The following is a 27,500-nucleotide window of genomic DNA, read 5'->3' as shown; positions in this document are numbered from 1 at the left end:
TAAGTAGCAGACACGCAGTGAGCCTGGACTACCTCCCTTACCTCCGCATGTCCCTGCTGTGTCCTCTTCAGAGGCGCGGGGCGGAGGGGGCTGGTCAGGCTGTCCAGCTGTTAGATGACTACCACCTGGTCAGAGAGGATGTGGACAGCCTCATGGAGATCAGCCTCTGGGGGGGCCAGCCTGACCCTTACGCTCAACTAGACCCCAAGGTCAGAGGGAACGGGGGGGGAAGCGTGACCCCTGTGATTGTAATAATGGTGTTAATCTAATCTGTGATTGTAATAATGGTGTTGATCTGTGATTGTGATAATGGTGTTAATCTGTGATTGTGATAATGGTGTTAATCTGTGATTGTAATAATGGTGTTAATCTAAACTGTGATTGTAGTAATGGTGTTAATCTGTGATTGTAATAATGGTGTTAATCTGATTGTAATAATGGTGTTAATCTGATCTGTGCCCAGGTGAAGTCAGCGTTCACGAGGGCCTATAACCGGGAGACCCACCTGACACCCTACTCCCTCCAACCAATCAAGAAGGGCCGTCGTGGCGGGGGAGTGGAGGCAGAACTGGGAGGAGAGGAGCAAGCGGAACAGCCTGAGGAAGAGGAAGAGGAGGAGGAAGGTGTTGCAGCTGACGCCATGATCAAAGTAAGGAGAAACGCACTTCTAGACAATCCCAATTGTAAAAAGGCCCCCCACTTTTCTGAAATAATTTACAATTTTTATTTGTTTAAATTTATTTGAGAAGAAATGAGAAATTATTTAGTGGTCGGCTGCCCCTTAGAACCGTCTTCTCTGGTGGTTTTAAACGGTCTTTTGTGGCATCGATATGATTCAGAAACATTCGTTCTAGTGTGTCCAAATTTACTAGAAAGTATAAATAGGATAATTTTGGTCATAAAGTCAGTCTCGTCCAAAACCCGAGTTTTTGGTAAGTGACTGTCGTGACTTACTTGAGGGTTTGGTTTGGATAACAAGCACGTCAACAATTCATATCCCCTTTTACCTGTTAACACGTGGTAGCACTGTGTTATCTGGGAAAAGACTGGGCGAGTTTGCTTTGCATGCTATACTAGTATTGTTTAAAACGTCTTACGGCTTGAATCCCATTAGCGGGATCGATATGACGACAGCCAGTGAAAAGTGCACGGCGGCAAACTCAAAACAACAAAAAATCTCAACAATAAAAATGTCTCAAACGTTACAAGTATTATACACCATTTTTAGAGATAAGATTCTCCGATTTTTAAAAAAAGGCTTTAACGGCGAAAGCAAAACATTTAGATTATGTTAGGACACCAACCTAAACAAGAAAAACCACGCAGCCATTTTACAAGCAAGGGAGAGGCGTCACAAAAAACCAGAAATACAGCTAAAATGAATCACTAACCTTTTATGATCTTCATCAGATGACACTCCCAGGACTCATTGTTACACAATACACTGCGTGCACAATTATTAGGCAAAGTGAGTATTCCGATCTTATCATTGCTCCCTCACGACGCCAGGACAGCGGAGTCAATCACCACCTTCCGGAGACACCTGAAACCCCACCTCTTTAAGGAATACCTGGGATAGGATAAAGTAATCCTTCTAACCCCCCCCCTTAAAAGATTTAGATGCACTATTGTAAAGTGGTTGTTCCACTGGATATTATAAGGTGAATGCACCAATTTGTAAGTCGCTCTGGATAAGAGCGTCTGCTAAATGACTAAAATGTAAATGTAAAAATGTTTCTATTCACATTTTCCAACTCCAAACCATATAAACTTGAATGCTTATTGGATTTAATCATTTTCAGGTGATATGTATTTGTGTAATGAGGGAGGGTGTTTGCGAAAGTGAATATCACCTTATATCAAGGTGTACATAATTATTAGGCAGCCTCATTACCTCAGGTAAAATGGGACAAAAAAGAAATTGTTTAAATGCCTTTTCAGACGGATACGACACTCTTTAAATAGCTAAACTATTGAGGTGTGACCACCGGACATTCAAACGTTTTGTTGCGAATAGTCAACTGGGGCGCAAAAAAAAAAAATCACATGGGGAAGAAAAAGGAGCAAATTAACTGCAAAAGACTTGAGAAGAATTAAACGTCAAACTACCAGGAACCCGTTATCCTCCACTGCCACCGTATTCCAGAACTGCAACCTACCTGGAGTGTTCAGAAGTACAAAGGTGTCAAGTGCTCAGAGACATGGCCAAGGTCAAGAAGACTGAAACCAGACCACCACTGAATAAGATTCAACAAGTTGAAGCGTCAAATTCGGGCAAAGAAATACTTTGAAGACAGATTTTTCCAAAGGTTTTATGGACAGATGAAATGAAAGTGACTCTTGATGGACCAAATGGATGGGCCGGTGAGTGGATCAGTAATGGACACAGGGCACCACTTTGAGTCAGGTGCCAGCAAGGTGAAGGAGGGGTACTGGTATGGGCTGCTATCATTGAGGATGAAGTAGTTGGACCTTTTCGGGTTGAAGATGGACTGAAACTCAACTCCCAAACCTACTGCCAGTTTCTGGAAGATTCTTTCGTCAAACAGTGGTACAGGAAGAAGTCCTCAGCATTCCAGAAGGCCATGATCTTTATGCAGGACGATGCTCCATCACATGCCTCCAAGTACTCCACTGCTTGGCTAGCCAGCAAGGGCCTCAAAGACGCCTGAATAACGACCTGGCCCCCTTCCTCACCTGACTTAAATCCTATTGAGAACTTGTGGGCCCTTCTCAAACGTGAGATTTACAGTGATGGAAGACAATACACCTTTTTTGTAACAGCATTTGGGAGGCTGTGGTTGCTGCTTCAGCGAAAAATTGATCGTGAACAGATTAAGAAACTGCCAGACTCCATGGATGGAAGGCTCATGGCAGTTATTGAAAATAAGGGTGGCTATATTGGTCACTGAATATTTTTGAAAGGCCAAAAATGTGATATAAATTGTCATTTTGTGTTACTTATCTGTTACACTTACTCTAAAAATGGAGAATAAACAAGTGAGTTGAGAGAAATTATTTTTGTAAAATAGTTACCTAATAATTGTCCACACTTATATATTTCCCTGAGGAAAGACAAAACTCACTTTTCCTTTGTTAAACATTCAGGTTTGAGGTTCAATAACATTTCGGATTGACTGAGAGCGTTGTGTTTGTTAAACAATAAAATGTAATCCCGAGGATAACAATTTGCCTAATAATTGTGCCCGCAGTGTACATGTATGTTTTGCTCGATAAAGTTCATATTTATATCCATAAACCCCATTTTACATTGGCGCGTGATGTTCAGAAAATGTATTCCCACCAAAACTTACAGTGAATGAGCACATCAATTTACAAAAATACTCATCATAAACCTTGATAAAATTTACAACAGTTATTGAAAGAATTATACATATACTTCTACTTAATGCAAACCGCTGTGTCAGATTTTAACCTGTTAAGGGATAGGGGGCAGTATTTTCACGGCTGGATAAAAAAACGTACCCGATTTAATCTGGTTACTACTCCTGCCCAGTAACTAGAATATGCATATAATTATTGGCTTTGGATAGAAAACACCCGAAAGTTTCTAAAACTGTTTGAATGGTGTCTGTGAGTATAACAGAACTCATATGGCAGGCAAAAACCTGAGAACATTTCCTGCAGGAAGTGGCCTGTCTGACAAGGTGTCGTTCTTCTTGTCTCTGTTTATTGAAGAGTGAGGATCTTAGCTGTCCTGTGACACTTCCTACGGCTGCCATAGGTTCTCAGAAGGCGGCAAAACGCTGAATCGTGGCTTTGCAGGCTCTGGCTGAAACAAAGTAGCAAAAAGTAGACAAAAAGTCAAATAGTTCCATTACCGTTAGTAGAAACACGTCAAACGTTGTTTACAATCAATCCTTGGGGTCTTTTTAACATAAAACGTCGATAATATTCCAACCGGACAATAGCGTATTCATTACAGAAGAAAAAGGAGCGACGCGCCAAACATGCCTGCGCAGTAAACAACTCGCTGGTCCCAGGCAGTCCACTGATTGACCGAGCTCCTATTTTCTGCCCAGTAACAGTAGACGGATGAAACAAGTTTCTAAAGGCTGTTGACAGCCAATGGAAGCCTTAGTGCAAAATGACCCCACAGACACTGTAGTTTGAATAGGGATTAGATAGAAAAACTACAAATCACTTCCTGGTTGGATTTTTTTTCTCAGGTTTTTGCCTGCCATATGAGTTCTGTTATACTCACAGATATCATTCAAACAGTTTTAGAAACTTCAGAGTGTTTTCTATCCAAATCTACTAATAATATGCATATCTTAGTTTCTGGGCGTGAGTAGCAGGCAGTTTACTCTGGGCACGTCAGTCATCCAAGCGACTCAATACTGCCACCATCCATAAGAAGTTAACACAATTTCAGGACCAAGCTATGCTAGCTAGCTGCTGTGTGCTTGGCTAAACACAAGGTCAGGGCCAAGCTATGCTAGCTAGCTGCTGTCAGCTTGGCTAAACACATGGTCAGGGCTATGCTAGCTAGCTACTCCCCCCCATCCCACAGGACACCAGTGGTCTCTTCCAGGATAACAACACCCCCCCCATCCCACAGGACACCAGTGGTCTCTTCCAGGATAACAACACCCCCCATCCCACAGGACACCAGTGGTCTCTTCCAGGATAACAACACCCCCCCCATCCCACAGGACACCAGTGGTCTCTTCCAGGATAACAACGCCCCCCATCCCACAGGACACCAGTGGTCTCTTCCAGGATAACAACACCCCCCCATCCCACAGGACACCAGTGGTCTCTTCCAGGATAACAACACCCCCCCATCCCACAGAACACCAGTGGTCTCTTCCAGGATAACAACGCCCCCCCCATCCCACAGGACACCAGTGGTCTCTTCCAGGATAACAACTCCCCCCATCCCACAGGACACCAGTGGTCTCTTCCAGGATAACAACACCCCCCCATCCCACAGGACACCAGTGGTCTCTTCCAGGATAACAACGCCCCCATCCCACAGGACACCAGTGGTCTCTTCCAGGATAACAACACCCCCCATCCCACAGGACACCAGTGGTCTCTTCCAGGATAACAACACCCCCCCCATCCCACAGGACACCAGTGGTCTCTTCCAGGATAACACCCCATCCCACAGGACACCAGTGGTCTCTTCCAGGATAAACCCCCCCATCCCACAGGACACCAGTGGTCTCTTCCAGGATAACAACACCCCCCCCATCCCACAGGACACCAGTGGTCTCTTCCAGGATAACAACACCCCCCATCCCACAGGACACCAGTGGTCTCTTCCAGGATAACAACACCCCCCCTATCCCACAGGACACCAGTGGTCTCTTCCAGGATAACAACACCCCCCCCCATCCCACAGGACACCAGTGGTCTCTTCCAGGATAACAACACCCCCCCATCCCACAGGACACCAGTGGTCTCTTCCAGGATAACAACACCCCCCCATCCCACAGGACACCAGTGGTCTCTTCCAGGATAACACCCCATCCCACAGGACACCAGTGGTCTCTTCCAGGATAACAACACCCCCCCATCCCACAGGACACCAGTGGTCTCTTCCAGGATAACAACGCCCCCCCATCCCACAGGACACCAGTGGTCTCTTCCAGGATAACAACGCCCCCATCCCACAGGACACCAGTGGTCTCTTCCAGGATAACACCCCATCCCACAGGACACCAGTGGTCTCTTCCAGGATAACAACACCCCCCCATCCCACAGGACACCAGTGGTCTCTTCCAGGATAACAACGCCCCCCCATCCCACAGGACACCAGTGGTCTCTTCCAGGATAACAACACCCCCCATCCCACAGGACACCAGTGGTCTCTTCCAGGATAACAACACTCCCCCATCCCACAGGACACCAGTGGTCTCTTCCAGGATAACAACACCCCCCCATCCCACAGGACACCAGTGGTCTCTTCCAGGATAACAACACCCCCCATCCCACAGGACACCAGTGGTCTCTTCCAGGATAACAACACCCCCCCATCCCACAGGACACCAGTGGTCTCTTCCAGGATAACAACGCCCCCCATCCCACAGGACACCAGTGGTCTCTTCCAGGATAACAACACCCCCCCATCCCACAGGACACCAGTGGTCTCTTCCAGGATAACAACACCCCCCATCCCACAGGACACCAGTGGTCTCTTCCAGGATAACAACACCCCCCCATCCCACAGGACACCAGTGGTCTCTTCCAGGATAACAACACCCCCCCCATCCCACAGGACACCAGTGGTCTCTTCCAGGATAACAACGCCCCCCATCCCACAGGACACCAGTGGTCTCTTCCAGGATAACAACACCCCCCCATCCCACAGGACACCAGTGGTCTCTTCCAGGATAACAACACCCCCCATCCCACAGGACACCAGTGGTCTCTTCCAGGATAACAACACCCCCCCATCCCACAGGACACCAGTGGTCTCTTCCAGGATAACAACGCCCCCCCCATCCCACAGGACACCAGTGGTCTCTTCCAGGATAACAACACCCCCCCATCCCACAGGACACCAGTGGTCTCTTCCAGGATAACAACGCCCCCCATCCCACAGGACACCAGTTGTCTCTTCCAGGATAACACCCCCCCCATCCCACAGGACACCAGTGGTCTCTTCCAGGATAACAACGCCCCCCCCATCCCACAGGACACCAGTTGTCTCTTCCAGGATAACACCCCCCCATCCCACAGGACACCAGTGGTCTCTTCCAGGATAACAACACCCCCCCCATCCCACAGGACACCAGTGGTCTCTTCCAGGATAACAACACCCCCCCCATCCCACAGGACACCAGTGGTCTCTTCCAGGATAACAACACCCCCCCCATCCCACAGGACACCAGTGGTCTCTTCCAGGATAACAACACCCCCATCCCACAGGACACCAGTGGTCTCTTCCAGGATAACAACACCCCCCCATCCCACAGGACACCAGTGGTCTCTTCCAGGATAACAACACCCCCCATCCCACAGGACACCAGTGGTCTCTTCCAGGATAACAACACCCCCCCCATCCCACAGGACACCAGTGGTCTCTTCCAGGATAACAACACCCCCCCCATCCCACAGGACACCAGTGGTCTCTTCCAGGATAACACCCCCCATCCCACAGGACACCAGTGGTCTCTTCCAGGATAACAACACCCCCCATCCCACAGGACACCAGTGGTCTCTTCCAGGATAACAACACCCCCCCATCCCACAGGACACCAGTGGTCTCTTCCAGGATAACAACACCCCCCATCCCACAGGACACCAGTGGTCTCTTCCAGGATAACAACACCCCCCATCCCACAGGACACCAGTGGTCTCTTCCAGGATAACAACACCCCCCCCATCCCACAGGACACCAGTGGTCTCTTCCAGGATAACAACGCCCCCCCATCCCACAGGACACCAGTGGTCTCTTCCAGGATAACAACGCCCCCCATCCCACAGGACACCAGTGGTCTCTTCCAGGATAACACCCCCCCATCCCACAGGACACCAGTGGTCTCTTCCAGGATAACAACGCCCCCCCCATCCCACAGGACACCAGTGGTCTCTTCCAGGATAACAACGCCCCCCATCCCACAGGACACCAGTTGTCTCTTCCAGGATAACACCCCCCCATCCCACAGGACACCAGTGGTCTCTTCCAGGATAACAACGCCCCCCCATCCCACAGGACACCAGTGGTCTCTTCCAGGATAACAACGCCCCCCATCCCACAGGACACCAGTGGTCTCTTCCAGGATAACAACGCCCCCCATCCCACAGGACACCAGTGGTCTCTTCCAGGATAACAACCCCCCATCCCACAGGACACCAGTGGTCTCTTCCAGGATAACAACACCCCCCTATCCCACAGGACACCAGTGGTCTCTTCCAGGATAACAACACCCCCCATCCCACAGGACACCAGTGGTCTCTTCCAGGATAACAACACCCCCCCATCCCACAGGACACCAGTGGTCTCTTCCAGGATAACAACACCCCCCCATCCCACAGGACACCAGTGGTCTCTTCCAGGATAACAACACCCCATCCCACAGGACACCAGTGGTCTCTTCCAGGATAACAACACCCCCCATCCCACAGGACACCAGTGGTCTCTTCCAGGATAACAACGCCCCCCATCCCACAGGACACCAGTGGTCTCTTCCAGGATAACAACGCCCCCATCCCACAGGACACCAGTGGTCTCTTCCAGGATAACAACACCCCCCCATCCCACAGGACACCAGTGGTCTCTTCCAGGATAACAACACCCCCCCATCCCACAGGACACCAGTGGTCTCTTCCAGGATAACAACGCCCCCCCATCCCACAGGACACCAGTGGTCTCTTCCAGGATAACAACACCCCCCATCCCACAGGACACCAGTGGTCTCTTCCAGGATAACAACACCCCCCATCCCACAGGACACCAGTGGTCTCTTCCAGGATAACAACACCCCCCATCCCACAGGACACCAGTGGTCTCTTCCAGGATAACAACACCCCCCCATCCCACAGGACACCAGTGGTCTCTTCCAGGATAACAACACCCCCCCATCCCACAGGACACCAGTGGTCTCTTCCAGGATAACAACGCCCCCCATCCCACAGGACACCAGTGGTCTCTTCCAGGATAACAACACCCCCCCCCATCCCACAGGACACCAGTGGTCTCTTCCAGGATAACAACACCCCCCATCCCACAGGACACCAGTGGTCTCTTCCAGGATAACAACACCCCCCATCCCACAGGACACCAGTGGTCTCTTCCAGGATAACAACACCCCCCCATCCCACAGGACACCAGTGGTCTCTTCCAGGATAACAACACCCCCCCCATCCCACAGGACACCAGTGGTCTCTTCCAGGATAACAACACCCCCCCCCATCCCACAGGACACCAGTGGTCTCTTCCAGGATAACAACGCCCCCCCCATCCCACAGGACACCAGTGGTCTCTTCCAGGATAACAACACCCCCCCATCCCACAGGACACCAGTGGTCTCTTCCAGGATAACAACACCCCCCATCCCACAGGACACCAGTGGTCTCTTCCAGGATAACAACACCCCCCCATCCCACAGGACACCAGTGGTCTCTTCCAGGATAACAACGCCCCCCCATCCCACAGGACACCAGTGGTCTCTTCCAGGATAACAACGCCCCCCCATCCCACAGGACACCAGTGGTCTCTTCCAGGATAACAACGCCCCCCCCATCCCACAGGACACCAGTTGTCTCTTCCAGGATAACACCCCCCATCCCACAGGACACCAGTGGTCTCTTCCAGGATAACAACGCCCCCATCCCACAGGACACCAGTTGTCTCTTCCAGGATAACACCCCCCCCATCCCACAGGACACCAGTGGTCTCTTCCAGGATAACAACACCCCCCCCCATCCCACAGGACACCAGTGGTCTCTTCCAGGATAACAACACCCCCCCCCATCCCACAGGACACCAGTGGTCTCTTCCAGGATAACAACACCCCCCCCCATCCCACAGGACACCAGTGGTCTCTTCCAGGATAACAACACCCCCCATCCCACAGGACACCAGTGGTCTCTTCCAGGATAACAACACCCCCCCATCCCACAGGACACCAGTGGTCTCTTCCAGGATAACAACACCCCCCCCATCCCACAGGACACCAGTGGTCTCTTCCAGGATAACAACACCCCCCCCCATCCCACAGGACACCAGTGGTCTCTTCCAGGATAACAACACCCCCCCATCCCACAGGACACCAGTGGTCTCTTCCAGGATAACACCCCCATCCCACAGGACACCAGTGGTCTCTTCCAGGATAACAACACCCCCCCATCCCACAGGACACCAGTGGTCTCTTCCAGGATAACAACACCCCCCTCCATCCCACAGGACACCAGTGGTCTCTTCCAGGATAACAACGCCCCCCATCCCACAGGACACCAGTGGTCTCTTCCAGGATAACAACACCCCCCATCCCACAGGACACCAGTGGTCTCTTCCAGGATAACAACACCCCCCCATCCCACAGGACACCAGTGGTCTCTTCCAGGATAACAACGCCCCCCCCCATCCCACAGGACACCAGTGGTCTCTTCCAGGATAACAACGCCCCCCCATCCCACAGGACACCAGTGGTCTCTTCCAGGATAACACCCCCCATCCCACAGGACACCAGTGGTCTCTTCCAGGATAACAACGCCCCCCATCCCACAGGACACCAGTGGTCTCTTCCAGGATAACAACGCCCCCCATCCCACAGGACACCAGTGGTCTCTTCCAGGATAACACCCCCCCCATCCCACAGGACACCAGTGGTCTCTTCCAGGATAACAACGCCCCCCATCCCACAGGACACCAGTGGTCTCTTCCAGGATAACAACGCCCCCCCCATCCCACAGGACACCAGTGGTCTCTTCCAGGATAACAACGCCCCCCATCCCACAGGACACCAGTGGTCTCTTCCAGGATAACACCCCATCCCACAGGACACCAGTGGTCTCTTCCAGGATAACAACACCCCCCTTATCCCACAGGACACCAGTGGTCTCTTCCAGGATAACAACACCCCCCCATCCCACAGGACACCAGTGGTCTCTTCCAGGATAACAACACCCCCCATCCCACAGGACACCAGTGGTCTCTTCCAGGATAACAACACCCCCCCATCCCACAGGACACCAGTGGTCTCTTCCAGGATAACAACGCCCCCCATCCCACAGGACACCAGTGGTCTCTTCCAGGATAACAACACCCCCCCATCCCACAGGACACCAGTGGTCTCTTCCAGGATAACAACGCCCCCCATCCCACAGGACACCAGTGGTCTCTTCCAGGATAACAACACCCCCCCATCCCACAGGACACCAGTGGTCTCTTCCAGGATAACAACACCCCCCCCATCCCACAGGACACCAGTGGTCTCTTCCAGGATAACACCCCATCCCACAGGACACCAGTGGTCTCTTCCAGGATAACAACACCCCCCCATCCCACAGGACACCAGTGGTCTCTTCCAGGATAACAACGCCCCCCCATCCCACAGGACACCAGTGGTCTCTTCCAGGATAACAACGCCCCCCATCCCACAGGACACCAGTGGTCTCTTCCAGGATAACACCCCATCCCACAGGACACCAGTGGTCTCTTCCAGGATAACAACACCCCCCCATCCCACAGGACACCAGTGGTCTCTTCCAGGATAACAACGCCCCCCCATCCCACAGGACACCAGTGGTCTCTTCCAGGATAACAACACCCCCATCCCACAGGACACCAGTGGTCTCTTCCAGGATAACAACGCCCCCCCCATCCCACAGGACACCAGTGGTCTCTTCCAGGATAACAACACCCCCCATCCCACAGGACACCAGTGGTCTCTTCCAGGATAACAACACCCCCCCCATCCCACAGGACACCAGTGGTCTCTTCCAGGATAACAACACCCCCCCATCCCACAGGACACCAGTGGTCTCTTCCAGGATAACAACACCCCCCCCATCCCACAGGACACCAGTGGTCTCTTCCAGGATAACAACACCCCCCCCATCCCACAGGACACCAGTGGTCTCTTCCAGGATAACAACGCCCCCCATCCCACAGGACACCAGTGGTCTCTTCCAGGATAACAACACTCCCCCATCCCACAGGACACCAGTGGTCTCTTCCAGGATAACAACACCCCCCCCATCCCACAGGACACCAGTGGTCTCTTCCAGGATAACAACACCCCCCCCCATCCCACAGGACACCAGTGGTCTCTTCCAGGATAACAACGCCCCCCATCCCACAGGACACCAGTGGTCTCTTCCAGGATAACAACCCCCCCATCCCACAGGACACCAGTGGTCTCTTCCAGGATAACAACACCCCCCCATCCCACAGGACACCAGTGGTCTCTTCCAGGATAACAACACCCCCCATCCCACAGGACACCAGTGGTCTCTTCCAGGATAACAACACCCCCCATCCCACAGGACACCAGTGGTCTCTTCCAGGATAACAACACCCCCCCCATCCCACAGGACACCAGTGGTCTCTTCCAGGATAACAACGCCCCCCATCCCACAGGACACCAGTGGTCTCTTCCAGGATAACAACGCCCCCCCATCCCACAGGACACCAGTGGTCTCTTCCAGGATAACAACGCCCCCCCCATCCCACAGGACACCAGTTGTCTCTTCCAGGATAACACCCCCCCCATCCCACAGGACACCAGTGGTCTCTTCCAGGATAACAACGCCCCCCCATCCCACAGGACACCAGTTGTCTCTTCCAGGATAACACCCCCCCATCCCACAGGACACCAGTGGTCTCTTCCAGGATAACAACACCCCCCCATCCCACAGGACACCAGTGGTCTCTTCCAGGATAACAACACCCCCCCATCCCACAGGACACCAGTGGTCTCTTCCAGGATAACAACGCCCCCCATCCCACAGGACACCAGTGGTCTCTTCCAGCATAACAACACCCCCCCATCCCACAGGACACCAGTGGTCTCTTCCAGCATAACAACACCCCCCCCATCCCACAGGACACCAGTGGTCTCTTCCAGGATAACAACACCCCCCATCCCACAGGACACCAGTGGTCTCTTCCAGGATAACAACACCCCCCCATCCCACAGGACACCAGTGGTCTCTTCCAGGATAACAACACCCCCCCATCCCACAGGACACCAGTGGTCTCTTCCAGGATAACAACACCCCCCCATCCCACAGGACACCAGTGGTCTCTTCCAGGATAACAACGCCCCCCCATCCCACAGGACACCAGTGGTCTCTTCCAGGATAACAACGCCCCCCCCCATCCCACAGGACACCAGTGGTCACTGAATGGTGTTTTGAGGAAGATGAAAACCATGTAAACGGTATCCTCTGGCCGTCTCAGTCACCAGATCTCAACCCAGTTGAATAATTATGGGAGATTCTGGAGCTGCGCCTGAGACAGCGTTTTCACCAATAACATGGAATTTCCTGGTGGAAGAATGAGGTCACATCCCTCCGATAGAGTTCCAGACACCTGTAGAATCCATGTCAAGGTGCATTGAAGGTGTTCTGGCTGGTGGTGACCCAACGCCCTATTAACACACTATATTTTGGTGTTTCCTTTATTTTGATATTTCCATTTATGTTGGTGTTTCCTTTATTTTGGTATTTCCATTTATGTTGGTGTTTCCTTTATTTTGATATTTCCATTATGTTGGTGTTTCCTTCATTTTGGCAGTTACCTGTACATACTGTATACACACACACACACACACACACGTATACACACACTCAACACACACGTATATACACACAACACACATGTATATACACACATTCTCGTTCAGAAAGATAGACAATCCATTCCTTGACCTGAATGTAGCACTGGTGATATTTGAATCGGATAATAACTTTACTTTTCTCTCTGTTTCTCCCTCCCTCCCCTCTCCTCCCTGTTTCTCCCTCCCTCCCCTCTCCTCCCTGTTTCTCCCTCCCTGTTTCTCCCTGTTTCTCCCTCCCCTCTCCTCTCTGTTTCTCCCTCCCTGTTTCTCCCTCCCTCTCCTCTCTCCCCTGTTTCTCCCTCCCTCCCCTCTCCTCCCTGTTTTACTCCCTCCCTCCCCTCTCCTCCCTGTTTCTCCCTCCCTGTTTCTCCCTCCCCTCTCCTCCCTGTTTCTCCCTCCCTCTCCTCTCCCCCCTGTTTCTCCCTCTCCCTCTCCTCCCTGTTTCTCCCTCTCCTCTCCTCCCTGTTTCTCCCTCCCTCTCCTCCCTGTTTCTCCCTCCCCTCTCCTCCCTGTTTCTCCTCCCTCCCCTCTCCTCCCTGTTTCTCCCTCCCTCCCCTCTCCTCCCTGTTTCTCCCTCCCCTCTCCTCCCTGTTTCTCCCTCCCTCCCCTCTCCTCCCTGTTTCTCCCTCCCTCCCTCTCCTCCCTGTTTCTCCCTCCCTCTCCTCCCTGTTTCTCCCTCCCTGTTTCTCCCTCCCTCTCCTCTCCTCCCTGTTTCTCCCTCTCCTCTCCTCCCTGTTTCTCCCTCTCCTCTCCCCCTGTTTCTCCCTCTCCTCTCCCCCTGTTTCTCCCTCCCTCTCCTCTCCCCCCTTTATCTCCCTCTCCTCTCCCCCCTGTTTCTCCCTCTCCTCTCCCCCCTGTTTCTCCCTCTCCTCTCCCCTCCCTCTCCTCTCCCCCTGTTTCTCCCTCTCCTCTCCCCCCTGTTTCTCCCTCCTCCTCTCCCCCTGTTTCTCCCTCTCCTCTCTCCCCTGTTTCTCCCTCTCCTCTCCCCCTGTTTCTCCCTCTCCTCTCCTCCCTGTTTCTCCCTCTCCTCTCCCCCCTGTTTCTCCCTCTCCTCTCCCCCCTGTTTCTCCCTCTCCTCTCCCCCCTGTTTCTCCCTCCTCCTCTCCTCTCCTCCCTGTATCTCCCTCCCCTCTCCCCCTGTTTCTCCCTCTCCTCTCCTCTCCCCTCCCTCTCTTCTCCTCCCTGTTTCTCCCTCTCCTCTCCCCCTGTTTCTCCCTCCCTCTCCTCTCCCCCTGTTTCTCCCTCTCCTCTCCCCCCCTGTTTCTCCCTCTCCTCTCCCCCCTGTTTCTCCCTCTCCTCTCCCCCTGTTTCTCCCTCTCCTCTCCTCCCTGTTTCTCCCTCTCCTCTCCCCCCTGTTTCTCCCTCTCCTCTCCCCCTGTTTCTCCCTCCCTCTCCTCTCCCCCCTGTTTCTCCCTCCCTCTCCTCTCCCCCCTGTTTCTCCCTCTCCTCTCCCCCCTGTTTCTCCCTCTCCTCTCCCCCCTGTTTCTCCCTCTCCTCTCCCCCTGTTTCTCCCTCTCCTCTCCCCCCTGTTTCTCCCTCTCCTCTCCCCCCTGTTTCTCCCTCTCCTCTCCCCCTGTTTCTCCCTCTCCTCTCCCCCCTGTTTCTCCCTCTCCTCTCCCCTGTTTCTCCTCTCCTCTCCCCCTTTATCTCCCTCTCCTCTCCCCCCCTTTATCTCCCTCTCCTCTCCCCCCTGTTTCTCCCTCTCCTCTCCCCCTGTTTCTCCCTCTCCTCTCCCCCCTGTTTCTCCCTCTCCTCTCCCCCTTTATCTCCCTCTCCTCTCCTCCCTGTTTCTCCCTCTCCTCTCCCCCCTGTTTCTCCCTCTCCTCTCCTCCCTGTTTCTCCCTCTCCTCTCCCCCTTTATCTCCCTCTCCTCTCCCCCCTGTTTCTCCCTCCCCTCTCCCCCTTTATCTCCCTCTCCTCTCCCCCTTTATCTCCCTCTCCTCTCCCCCCTGTTTCTCCCTCTCCTCTCCCCCCTGTTTCTCCCTCTCCTCTCCTCCCTGTTTCTCCCTCTCTTCTCCCCCTGTTTCTCCCTCCCTCTCCTCTCCTCCCTGTATCTCCCTCCCCTCTCCCCCTGTTTCTCCCTCCCTCTCCTCTCCCCCTGTTTCTCCCTCTCCTCTCCTCTCCCCTCCCTCTCTTCTCCCCCTGTTTCTCCCTCTCCTCTCCTCCCTGTTTCTCCCTCCCTCTCCTCTCCTCCCTGTTTCTCCCTCTCCTCTCCCCCTGTTTCTCCCTCTCCTCTCCCCCCTGTTTCTCCCTCTCCTCTCCTCTCCCCTCCCTCTCCTCTCCCCCCTGTTTCTCCCTCCCCTCTCCTCTCCCCCTGTTTCTCCCTCCCCTCTCCTCTCCTCCCTGTTTCTCCCTCTCCTCTCCCCCTGTTTCTCCCTCTCCTCTCCTCCCTGTTTCTCCCTCTCCTCTCCCCCCTGTTTCTCCCTCTCCTCTCCCCCCTGTTTCTCCCTCTCCTCTCCCCCCTGTTTCTCCCTCTCCTCTCCCCCCTGTTTCTCCCTCTCCTCTCCCCCTTTATCTCCCTCTCCTCTCCCCCCTGTTTCTCCCTCTCCTCTCCCCCTGTTTCTCCCTCTCCTCTCCTCCCTGTTTCTCCCTCTCCTCTCCTCCCTGTTTCTCCCTCTCCTCTCCCCCCTGTTTCTCCCTCTCCTCTCCCCCCTGTTTCTCCCTCTCCTCTCCCCCCTGTTTCTCCCTCTCCTCTCCCCCCTGTTTCTCCCTCCCCTCTCCTCCCTGTTTCTCCCTCTCCTCTCCCCCTGTTTCTCCCTCTCCTCTCCCCCTGTTTCTCCCTCTCCTCTCCCCCCTGTTTCTCCCTCTCCTCTCCCCCTGTTTCTCCCTCTCCTCTCCCCCCTGTTTCTCCCTCTCCTCTCCCCCTGTTTCTCCCTCTCCTCTCCCCCTGTTTCTCCCTCTCCTCTCCCCCCTGTTTCTCCCTCTCCTCTCCCCCTGTTTCTCCCTCTCCTCTCCCCCTGTTTCTCCCTCTCCTCTCCCCCTGTTTCTCCCTCCCCTCTCCCCCCTGTTTCTCCCTCTCCTCTCCCCCCTGTTTCTCCCTCCCCTCTCCTCTCCACACCAGAAGAAGGCCAAACCCTCCAAGGAGCCCAAGAAGGAGAAGACAACAGCCGGGGATTCTGGGAAGGGAAAGGGCAAAGGCAAGGGCAGGAAGTGACCCCTAACCTCTGAGACAACTACCCCCCCCAACCCCACCCCAAAAAACAAACTGTACAACACCCCTCTTCTCTCACCTCCTGAAGAACAAATCCCTTAAACTGTTTGACGACCACCTACCTGGTCTCATCACCGGAGTGAGCGGAGACGAAACACCTGGCTCTCCTCTTGAACCCCTATAAACTTAGGGGCTGTGCATCCCAAATGGTACCCTATATAGTGCACTACTTCTGACCAGAGTCCTAATAGGCCCTGGTCAAAAGTAGTGCACTATGTAGGGGAATAGAGTCCCCTTTTGGGATGCAAACACCATTATCAATGTTAGCGCTGTGGATTTGGAAAGGTCTTGAATGATTTTGTGAGTTCGTGTGTGTGTGTGTGTGTGTGTGTGTGTGTGTGTGTGTGTGTGTGTGTGTGTGTGTGTGTGTGTGTGTGTGATGTAAATATGTACCTTTTATAGTATTAAAGATGCTATAGCTTTCTTACTGCTCATCGTAGACGGCGCCTTTCTAGTCCAAACCGTAACCGTAGTGACCAACTGATGGATCGGAGAACGGCAGAATAGTTCTTGTGTTTTGTTTTGTTTGTACAGATTTTCTCTGATAAATGACGGCTGTATTTACGGTATTTTGTGGTCTGACGTGGTTTCTTTCTGTGTTTATGGTTGAAATACAGTCTCTTGATCTGCATGGGGTAAGATATTGTTGCTGAAACGATCAATTAGTGGATATATATATATATATATATAAATGACGCCAAAGACATGACAGTCCGAACTTTAGATTGGTACTATATATATATATATATATATATATATATATATATATATATGTGTGTGTGTGTGTGTGTGTGTGTGTGTGTGTGTGTGTGTGTGTGTGTGTGTGTATATATATATATATATATATATATATATATATATATATATATATATATATATATATATATATATATATATATGTATGTATGTATGTATATATATATAGTACCAATCAAAAGTTTGGACTGTCATGTCTTTGGCGTCATTTAAAACGGAAGACTTATTTAACAATTAACTCTGTAATTATTATTTACGCGATTTAAACTAATTAATCATGTAACTGTAATTAACTAGGAAGTCGGGGAACCAAGGAAAATATTCAGATTACAAAGTTATAATTTAACTAATATAACTCTTCAGATATTTTAATATCTGATCAATTAGTCTTCTGATTAATGAATTATTCTTTTACCTCACGTTAGTCTCCATTCCAAACGTCGTAAAATTGTTGGTTATCTGCACGAACCCAGTCTTCACTATGAGTCACCCATACATCAATTGTGTCTTTTAAAATCATTTATTTATTATCTAATTAAATAAATCACAGAAATGCATAAACAGACAGTAGATATGGTTACAAGGAAATGATAGGGGAATGTGCCCTAGTGGGCTAAACCGGCATGGCGGCTTGTCAGACAGAGGGACTGAGAAGGGCGCGAAAGGTAAGAGACACTACAGAGTTGATAATTATAACCATTGAAATGCTAACCCTTTGCACATGAACGCTCACTCATTCGGGAACAATTGCAATCAATATATATATTTACGCTCAGTGTGTCGTCGGGATCTCTGTTGAAAAGTTTGTTTCTGTTGGAGAGTGTCCTCTCTCTCTCTCTCTCTCTCGTGGTTATGATGGATAGTTCAGAGTAACATTCATTCATGTCTTTATAGAATAGATGTTTCGGCGGTTGTCGGTCTTCGCGTTCAATGATACCGAATTCCCAGCTGCAGACTAGTAATTAATATCAAAGACTTGTTCTTATTCTGTCGGTATCGATAGTCTAAGAGTTTAACCACGTGGGATGGTTAAAACATTCAGCAATCTACTCAAACCTTAGCTTATACTCAGGTTGATGGTCTCTACTCAAACCCTTAGCTTATACTCAGGTTGATGGTCTCTACTCAAACCCTTAGCTTATACTCAGGTTTATGGTCTCTACTCAAACCTTAGCTTATACTCAGGTTTATGGTCTCTACTCAACCCTTAGCTTATACTCAGGTTTATGGTCTCTACTCAAACCTTATACTCAGGTTTATGGTCTCTACTCAAACCTTAGCTTATACTCAGGTTGATGGTCTCTACTCAAACCCTTAGCTTATACTCAGGATTATGGTCTCTACTCAAACCTTAGCTTATACTCAGGTTTATGGTCTCTACTCAAACCTTAGCTTATACTCAGGTTTATGGTCTCTACTCAAACCCTTAGCTTATACTCAGGTTTATGGTCTCTACTCAAACCCTTAGCTTATACTCAGGTTGATGGTCTCTACTCAAACCCTTAGCTTATACTCAGGTTTATATTTCTACTCAAACCTTAGCTTATACTCAGGTTTATGGTCTCTACTCAAACCTTATACTCAGGTTTATGGTCTCTACTCAACCCTTAGCTTATACTCAGGTTTATGGTCTCTACTCAAACCTTATACTCAGGTTTATGGTCTCTACTCAAACCCTTAGCTTATATTCAGGTTGATGGTCTCTACTCAAACCTTTAGCTTATACTCAGGTTTATGGTCTCTACTCAAACCTTAGCTTATACTCAGGTTTATGGTCTCTACTCAACCCTTAGCTTATACTCAGGTTTATGGTCTCTACTCAAACCTTTAGCTTATATTCAGGTTTATGGTCTCTACTCAAACCTTTAGCTTATATTCAGGTTGATGGTCTCTACTCAAACCTTATACTCAGGTTTATGGTCTCTACTCAAACCCTTAGCTTATACTCAGGTTGATGGTCTCTACTCAAACCTTATACTCAGGTTTATGGTCTCTACTCAACCCTTAGCTTATACTCAGGTTTATGGTCTCTACTCAAACCTTATACTCAGGTTTATGGTCTCTACTCAAACCTTAGCTTATACTCAGGTTTATGGTCTCTACTCAAACCCTTAGCTTATACTCAGGTTTATGGTCTCTACTCAACCCTTATACTCAGGTTTATGGTCTCTACTCAACCCTTAGCTTATACTCAGGTTTATGGTCTCTACTCAACCCTTATACTCAGGTTTATGGTCTCTACTCAAACCTTATACTCAGGTTTATGGTCTCTACTCAAACCTTATATTCAGGTTTATGGTCTCTACTCAACCCTTAGCTTATACTCAGGTTGATGGTCTCTACTCAATCCTTAGCTTATACTCAGGTTTATGGTCTCTACTCAACCCTTAGCTTATACTCAGGTTATTGGTCTCTACTCAAACCCTTAGCTTATACTCAGGTTTATGGTCTCTACTCAAACCCTTAGCTTATACTCAGGTTTATGGTCTCTACTCAACCCTTAGCTTATACTCAGGTTATTGGTCTCTACTCAAACCCTTAGCTTATACTCAGGTTTATGGTCTCTACTCAACCCTTATACTCAGGTTTATGGTCTCTACTCAAACCTTATACTCAGGTTTATGGTCTCTACTCAAACCTTATACTCAGGTTTATGGTCTCTATTCAAACCTTAACTCCCTCTGTGATGAGGTACTGGTCTGCAACCTTTAGCCATCTCGTTATCGAGGTAAGCTCGGTCTGGTCTCAATCCTTGGCCCTCTCGTTATCGAGGTAAGCTGGTCTGCTGATAGAAAAAACCCAGGTGGGGGTTTTATTTGGAACATCGAAAAATGGCTGTCTCATGACGCCAGGTGTTGTCTGTGCCCCTGGGGGGGGGCGTGCCAATGACTTAGTGAAACTTTAAACAGAAATACAATTCTCTCACATTAGCATCACGTCATTTCACAAATAGTATCATCTTTACTTATTCATTTTATACAACAATTAGATGTAAGCCTCATAACTGAAGCTATTGTATAAACAGCGTTATGGTAATGTGGCCGTATTGTCTCTTAATGAGCTTCACAAAATTGTACGTAACGGACCAGTTCGTAGCTGGATTCTTCACCGATCTTTTCTACATTCTCCAGAACAAAAAATATTTCGTCCGGACCTCTAGTTCTGTGAGGTGGAAGAAAATCCTTTTGTTCTCTCTTTGAAAACTCACTCTCTACTGTGGCCATGAGGAGAGGATCTCCTCCAGGAATTTACGACCTCTCTGACCACAGCAGCCTGGGTGTAGGAGACAGAGAGAGATGGTGCAGAGGTAGGGGGGGGGATGGTGCTCGCTGTGTCCAAAGAGGGCAACGTCATGACAGGACACACCTACTCATTCAAGGGTTTTTCTTTATTTTTTTTTACTATTTTCTACATTGTAGAATAATAGTGAAGACATCAAAACTATGGAATCATATAGTAACCAAAAAAGTGGAAAAGGGGAATGTTATTAGACTAGATTGAGATGTACCCCTAGAATGATTTTGCATGCGACCCAAAAAATAATTACATTCCAACAGTAATGAAAACAAATGACATATCTATATTCTAAGAGTGTTACATAATATATTAGATTTAATAATAACAAGACAAGTACAAACCAGACGAGGCTCTACAACAGTATTAAAACATTGTAGTGGTCCACATTAGTCCCTCAGACACTTCAGTGATATGCCCAAAATAACACATTTAAATGTAAATATAGTTACAGCAGTTAATAATTAAAGAGGGAACTAGATCAAAGAAAAACATTTAAAAAACAAACTAATTGTACAAAGTACATATTAGACCAAACTATTGAGATTTACCCCTAGAATGATTTTGACATGTCATTATATTCCAACACTAATGAAAGAAATGTCATATCTACATTCTTGAGTGTTACGTAATATATTAGATTTATTAATAACAAGACAAGTACAAACCAGGCGAGGCTCTACAACAGTATTAAAACATTGTAGTGGTCCACATTTTCAGTGATATGCCCAAAATAACTCAAAGTAAATATCATCCCGGTCCTGGTGAATTTAAATTTAAATATAGTTAATAATTAAAGAGGGAACTATGATCAAATAAAACATTTAAAAATTAAAAAATTTAAAAATTGTACAATAGGAAAGTTGTTGTTTCTTTTAGTTATTTTCAGTATAAAAATTTGACGGATAAATAGTGTGCAAGTGTGAATACATCATGAATTGATGTCTGTGAGAGCCTATAAGTGTTAAATAAAGGTAACTTGAAAGATAAAGGCCCTAGCTTCCATCAAATCAGCTGTTAACCAGAGGTAGCCGACAGCTAGGGTTTTGGTACTGTCGGAGGTGTAGCTGATCCAAATCAGCTGTCAAATCGGTAAGCAGCAGCTCTTCATCACGAAAAGTACACCGGCCCTACTCGTGTTACAAGTTCACAACGAGGCAAGTGTGTAGGTTATATAGAAAATATTTGACGCTCAATTTTGTAAAATCATTAAAATGATTATCATTATCAACCTAATCGAGGTGTTGATTACATCTCGCATTCCAGTGTTCCAACAAGGCTACATGGGATTTCTGTTAATGCGTCTTCGTGCAGCCAATGTCCGCTTTAGGTCAATTTAAACAGCTCTTCATTTTTTTATTTAACTAGGCAAGTCTTATAAATAAGAATTTGTTCTTAACTGACTTGCCTAGTTAAAATAAAATAGACAGAGCTATGCATGCAAATACTGACCATCCATGATATCAGAATTATAGTTTTAATAATGTTTTAAAGCTATACAGTGTTTGTTAGGATTGTTTAGAAACATTGGAGTAAAACAAGTTTATATTTTGGGTTCTGATGGGGTACGACAGTTGAGCTAAACTCATGAGGCATTCATATGTTATATTCTTCTAGAATCAATGGGAAGATATAATTTATAAGTCAAAAAATGGGTGTAGCAACTAAAAGCTAGAATCCTATGAGAGATGGGAAACCGTTGATTGGTTAAACCAATGCCACAGCAGCTATGTCCCAGGCTATTGGTTAGCTAGCAGCTAGCAGAGCCACAGCAGCTATGTCCCAGGCTATTGGTTAGCTAGCAGAGCCACAGCAGCTAGCAGAGCCACAGCAGCTATGCCCCAGGCTATTAGCTAGCCTAGCAGCTGTACCATTAACAGAGCCAAAGCAGCCAGAGTGAAGGCAGTGGGTCGGGGAGCACTTCCTGACACTGAAAAAGTAGGAAAAACAGAGATATTGTTACATTTACAATTTAGTCATTTAGCAGACGCTCTTCTCCAGAGCAACTTACAGTAGTGAATGCATACATTTTTTTCCCGTACTGGTCCCCCGTGGGGATCAAACCCACAACCCTGGCATTGCAAACACCATGCTCTACCAACTGAGCCACACGGGATACACAGTAAATTACAAAAGTGGATTGTCTTTTCATGTTTCTGTTCAAATGTTGACTTTGCTCTTATAGATGTGTATGGTGACAGTGAAACAGGGGCGGACTGGGACCAGAAATTGGGCCTGGCATTTTTAACATATTGGCTCATTTTCCCCCAAATTATTAGCCAGATAATTATAATTTTTACACCCAGAAAAACACGTTAGACAGACCCACTGGACTGAAAATGGACCAGCCCATCTGGGCATTTGCCCAAAATGCCAGATGGCCAGTCCGCCCCTGGAGATGAATACTTACCAACACTGATGCTGCCTGGTAGAATGTTCAGGGAGGTGGAACTGTTGGCGAGAATTGTCTGTGCGCTGCTTGAGCTGGGAACCGAAGACTGCTTGTCGTACACGAGGGTCATGTCAGTAACTACAGATCCACTCCCATTCCTACTCAGGAGAAGGAGAGAAAATGGACAACCTTCAGAAATCATCATCATCATCACCAGAATCGTCAAAGTTTTCAAGTTTTAATGTCATGTGCCCAAGTGCAGTGAAATGCCTTTTCTTGCAAGCATTAAACCCAACAATGCAGTAATCAATATCAATGTAGTAGTACAAATAACACAAGGTAGAACAGAAACCTAGTCAATCAGTAATGAGAATTCATACACTTACCTGAATAAGTTGACAATGCAATGACGGAATCCTGGCGTCCCAGCAAAAACCTTGTTCACCTGCGTTGAAAGATAGGATGATCAAAGGTTCAATGAAAACAGGGCCCTTGACGGCATTATTAGAAGCTTTGGTTAAATTGTCTTTCATAACAAATAGGCCTCTCAATAGTATCCTTTTTGACTTGGCATGTACGGCTCAATGATGATAGGGTTTTACAGGAGGCATGTACGGCTCACTGATGATAGGGGTTTACAGGAGGAATGTACTGCTCACTGATGATAGGGGTTTTACAGGAGGCATGTACTGCTCACTGATGATAGGGGTTTTACAGGAGGCATGTACAGGCTCACTGATGATAGGGTTTTACAGGAGGCATGTACAGGCTCACTGATGATAGGGGTTTACAGGAGGAATGTACTGCTCACTGATGATAGGGGTTTACAGGAGGAATGTACAGGCTCACTGATGATAGGGGTTTACAGGAGGCATGTACAGGCTCACTGATGATAGGGGTTTTACAGGAGGCATGCACAGGCTCACTGATGATAGGGGTTTACAGGAGGAATGTACTGCTCACTGATGATAGGGGTTTACAGGAGGAATGTACAGGCTCACTGATGATAGGGGTTTACAGGAGGCATGTACAGGCTCACTGATGATAGGGGTTTTACAGGAGGCATGCACAGGTCTAAAAGGGACACTTACATTTATGTATTGAACCTTTATTTAACTAGGCAGGTCAGTTAAGAACAAACTCTTATTTACATTGATGGCCTACCCCCCCAACCAAACCCTAACCAGGACGACGCTGGGCCAATTGTGCACCGCCCTATGGGACTCCCAATCAGGGCCAGTTGTGATACAGCCTGGAATCAAACCAGGTTCTGTAGTGTAGCCTCTAGCACTGAGATGCAGTGCCTTAGACCACTGTGATACAGCCTGGAATCGAACCAGGGTCTGTAGTGAAGCCTCTAGCACTGAGATGCAGTGCCTTAGACCACTGTGATACAGCCTGGAATCGAACCAGGGTCTGTAGTGAAGCCTCTAGCACTGAGAAGCAGCGCCTTAGACCGCTGTGATACAGCCTGGAATCGAACCAGGGTCTGTAGTGACGCCTCTAGCACTGAGATGCAGTGCCATAGACCGCTGTGATACAGCCTGGAATCGAACCAGGTTCTGTAGTGACGCCTCTAGCACTGAGATGCAGTGCCATAGACCGCTGTGATACAGCCTGGAATCGAACCAGGTTCTGTAGTGACGCCTCTAGCACTGAGATGCAGTGCCTTAGACCGCTGTGATACAGCCTGGAATCGAACCAGGGTCTGTAGTGATAAAATAAAACATACACGCTGGCATGGAATTGCCCTGATACTTACGTCAGATTGCACTTTGGCAGCCAGATTCTTGAATGCTGAAGAGGACGTGTTGGAAAGATCTGAGTTGAACGTCTGGTTGAGACTGAACTGAACCTTCAGGATTCCTTCACTAGAAGATGGAGGGTCAGTTGATGCAACAACAGCGAAAATGGTTGAAGTGGTGGTGGTAACAGCTGCTGCAGGAGTGGTGGTGGTAACAGCTGCTGCAGGAGTTGTGGTGGTGACAGCTGCTGCAGGAGTGGTAACAGCTGCTGCAGGAGTGGTGGTGGTAACAGCTGCTGCAGGAGTGGTGGTGGTGACAGCTGCTGCAGGAGTGGTGGTGGTGGTAACAGCTGCTGCAGGAGTGGTGGTGGTGACAGCTGCTGCAGGTGTGGTGGTGGTGACAGCTGCTGCAGGAGTGGTGGTGGTGACAGCTGCTGCAGGAGTGGTGGTGGTGACAGCTGCTGCAGGAGTGGTGGTGGTGACAGCTGCTGCAGGAGTGGTGGTGGTGACAGCTGCTGCAGGAGTGGTGGTGGTGACAGCTGCTGCAGCAGTGGTGGTGGTGACAGCTGCTGCAGGAGTGGTGGTGGTGACAGCTGCTGCAGGAGTGGTGGTGGTGACAGCTGCTGCAGGAGTGGTGGTGGTGACAGCTGCTGCAGGAGTGGTGGTGGTGACAGCTGCTGCAGGAGTAGTGGTGGTGACAGCTGCTGCAGGAGTGGTGGTGGTGACAGCTGCTGCAGCAGCGGTGGTGGTGACAGCTGCTGCAGGAGCGGTGGTGGTGACAGCTGCTGCAGGAGCGGTGGTGGTGACAGCTGCTGCAGGAGTGGTGGTGGTGACAGCTGCTGCAGGAGTGGTGGTGGTGACAGCTGCTGCAGGAGTGGTGGTGGTGACAGCTGCTGCAGGAGTGGTGGTGGTGACAGCTGCTGCAGGAGTAGTGGTGGTGACAGCTGCTGCAGGAGTGGTGGTGGTGACAGCTGCTGCAGGAGTGGTGGTGGTGACAGCTGCTGCAGGAGTGGTGGTGGTGACAGCTGCTGCAGCAGTGGTGGTGGTGACAGCTGCTGCAGGAGTGGTGGTGGTGACAGCTGCTGCAGGAGTGGTGGTGGTGACAGCTGCTGCAGGAGTGGTGGTGGTGACAGCTGCTGCAGGAGTGGTGGTGGTGACAGCTGCTGCAGGAGTAGTGGTGGTGACAGCTGCTGCAGGAGTGGTGGTGGTGACAGCTGCTGCAGCGGTGGTGGTGGTGACAGCTGCTGCAGGAGTGGTGGTGGTGACAGCTGCTGCAGGGGTGGTGGTGGTAGCAGCTGCTGCAGGAGTGGTGGTGGTGACAGCTGCTGCAGGGGTGGTGGTGGTAGCAGCTGCTGCAGGAGTGGTGGTGGTGACAGCTGCTGCAGGAGTGGTGGTGGTGACAGCTGCTGCAGGAGTGGTGGTGGTGACAGCTGCTGCAGGAGTGGTGGTGGTGACAGCTGCTGCAGGAGTGGTGGTGGTGACAGCTGCTGCAGCAGTGGTGGTGGTGACAGCTGCTGCAGGAGTGGTGGTGGTGACAGCTGCTGCAGGAGTGGTGGTGGTGACAGCTGCTGCAGGAGTGGTGGTGGTGACAGCTGCTGCAGGAGTGGTGGTGGTGACAGCTGCTGCAGGAGTGGTGGTGGTGACAGCTGCTGCAGGAGTGGTGGTGGTGACAGCTGCTGCAGGATTGGTGGTGGTGACAGCTGCTGCAGGAGTAGTGGTGGTGACAGCTGCTGCAGGAGTGGTGGTGGTGACAGCTGCTGCAGCAGTGGTGGTGGTGACAGCTGCTGCAGGAGTGGTGGTGGTGACAGCTGCTGCAGGATTGGTGGTGGTGACAGCTGCTGCAGGAGTGGTGGTGGTGACAGCTGCTGCAGGAGTGGTGGTGGTGACAGCTGCTGCAGGAGTGGTGGTGGTGACAGCTGCTGCAGCAGTGGTGGTGGTGACAGCTGCTGCAGGAGTGGTGGTGGTGACAGCTGCTGCAGGAGTGGTGGTGGTGACAGCTGCTGCAGGAGTGGTGGTGGTGACAGCTGCTGCAGGAGTAGTGGTGGTGACAGCTGCTGCAGGAGTGGTGGTGGTGACAGCTGCTGCAGCGGTGGTGGTGGTGACAGCTGCTGCAGGAGTGGTGGTGGTGACAGCTGCTGCAGGGGTGGTGGTGGTAGCAGCTGCTGCAGGAGTGGTGGTGGGGATTCCTTGCAAGTTTGCTGCAACTACAGGGGTATGAAATTAACGTCTATAGGCTGATAAGGACATAACCCTTTTTTTCTGGCTGTAGTGGTAGAATGAGGCTGTGCATCCCCTCAAGACATATAGAACGTGTTTAACCTAATGAAAGGTTAACCACTAAGGAACATAAACACACACACACACACACACACACACTCACACACACACACACACACACACACACACACACACACACACACACACACACACACACACACACACACACACAGTGTATTACCTGCTAGCAGGAGGAGAATCATCAGAGGCTTCATATCCATGTCCTTTTATGTCTCTGTAGAGGTGAACCACACAACATCAATCATAAATGAACCCCATTGGATCTTCCATTAACAGCTGTTGAAGGATGATGTCATTGACCAACATTAATTAGAGATTAGTCAATATTCCAAAATCACATGATGTTCGTTGATATTCAAAAAAAGCAATCCCATAATACTTCCAGTTGTATTAACGGTATCCCTTATGTGTTTACCAGTAGGTGTCTTTTCAGCCTGCTTCCAATGTCTTCAGCCCTCTGCTCTGCTTTCACTGTAAATTATTGTTATTATTGTCATTATTATGATTATTATCATCATTATTATTTTTATTATTATCATCATTATT

The 27,500-nt window shown here is 49.7% G+C and overlaps 2 protein-coding genes across 2 annotated transcripts in view; one reads left to right on the top strand and one right to left on the bottom strand.

The window, feature by feature from the left end:
* Positions 1-17,039, top strand: part of LOC106594302 (replication factor C subunit 1) — a 52,321-nt gene extending 35,282 nt beyond the window's left edge. The window contains 3 exon segments of the mRNA XM_045712725.1: positions 1-209; positions 464-649; positions 16,321-17,039. The exon segment at positions 1-209 is cut by the window's left edge and continues 5 nt beyond it. Of these exon segments, the coding sequence (XP_045568681.1) occupies positions 1-209; positions 464-649; positions 16,321-16,413 (488 nt within the window). The 3' untranslated portion in view covers positions 16,414-17,039.
* Positions 17,040-20,815: 3,776 nt separating this feature from the next.
* On the bottom strand, positions 20,816-24,943 carry LOC123733260 (cell wall protein DAN4-like; the record flags this gene model as incomplete). The annotated part of the gene is made up of 4 exons (XM_045712726.1): positions 20,816-22,450; positions 22,931-23,070; positions 23,299-23,357; positions 24,675-24,943. Coding segments are annotated over 4 exons (545 nt in total), but the record flags the coding sequence as incomplete, so codon positions are not given.
* Between the last annotated feature and the right edge of the window lie 2,557 nt (positions 24,944-27,500).

This window comes from Salmo salar, unplaced genomic scaffold (assembly GCF_905237065.1).
Source record: "Salmo salar unplaced genomic scaffold, Ssal_v3.1, whole genome shotgun sequence".
NCBI classification, from domain to species: Eukaryota; Metazoa; Chordata; class Actinopteri; order Salmoniformes; family Salmonidae; genus Salmo; species Salmo salar.
Note: the sequence above shows the minus strand (reverse complement) of the source record. Positions and strands in the feature narration are given on the sequence as shown.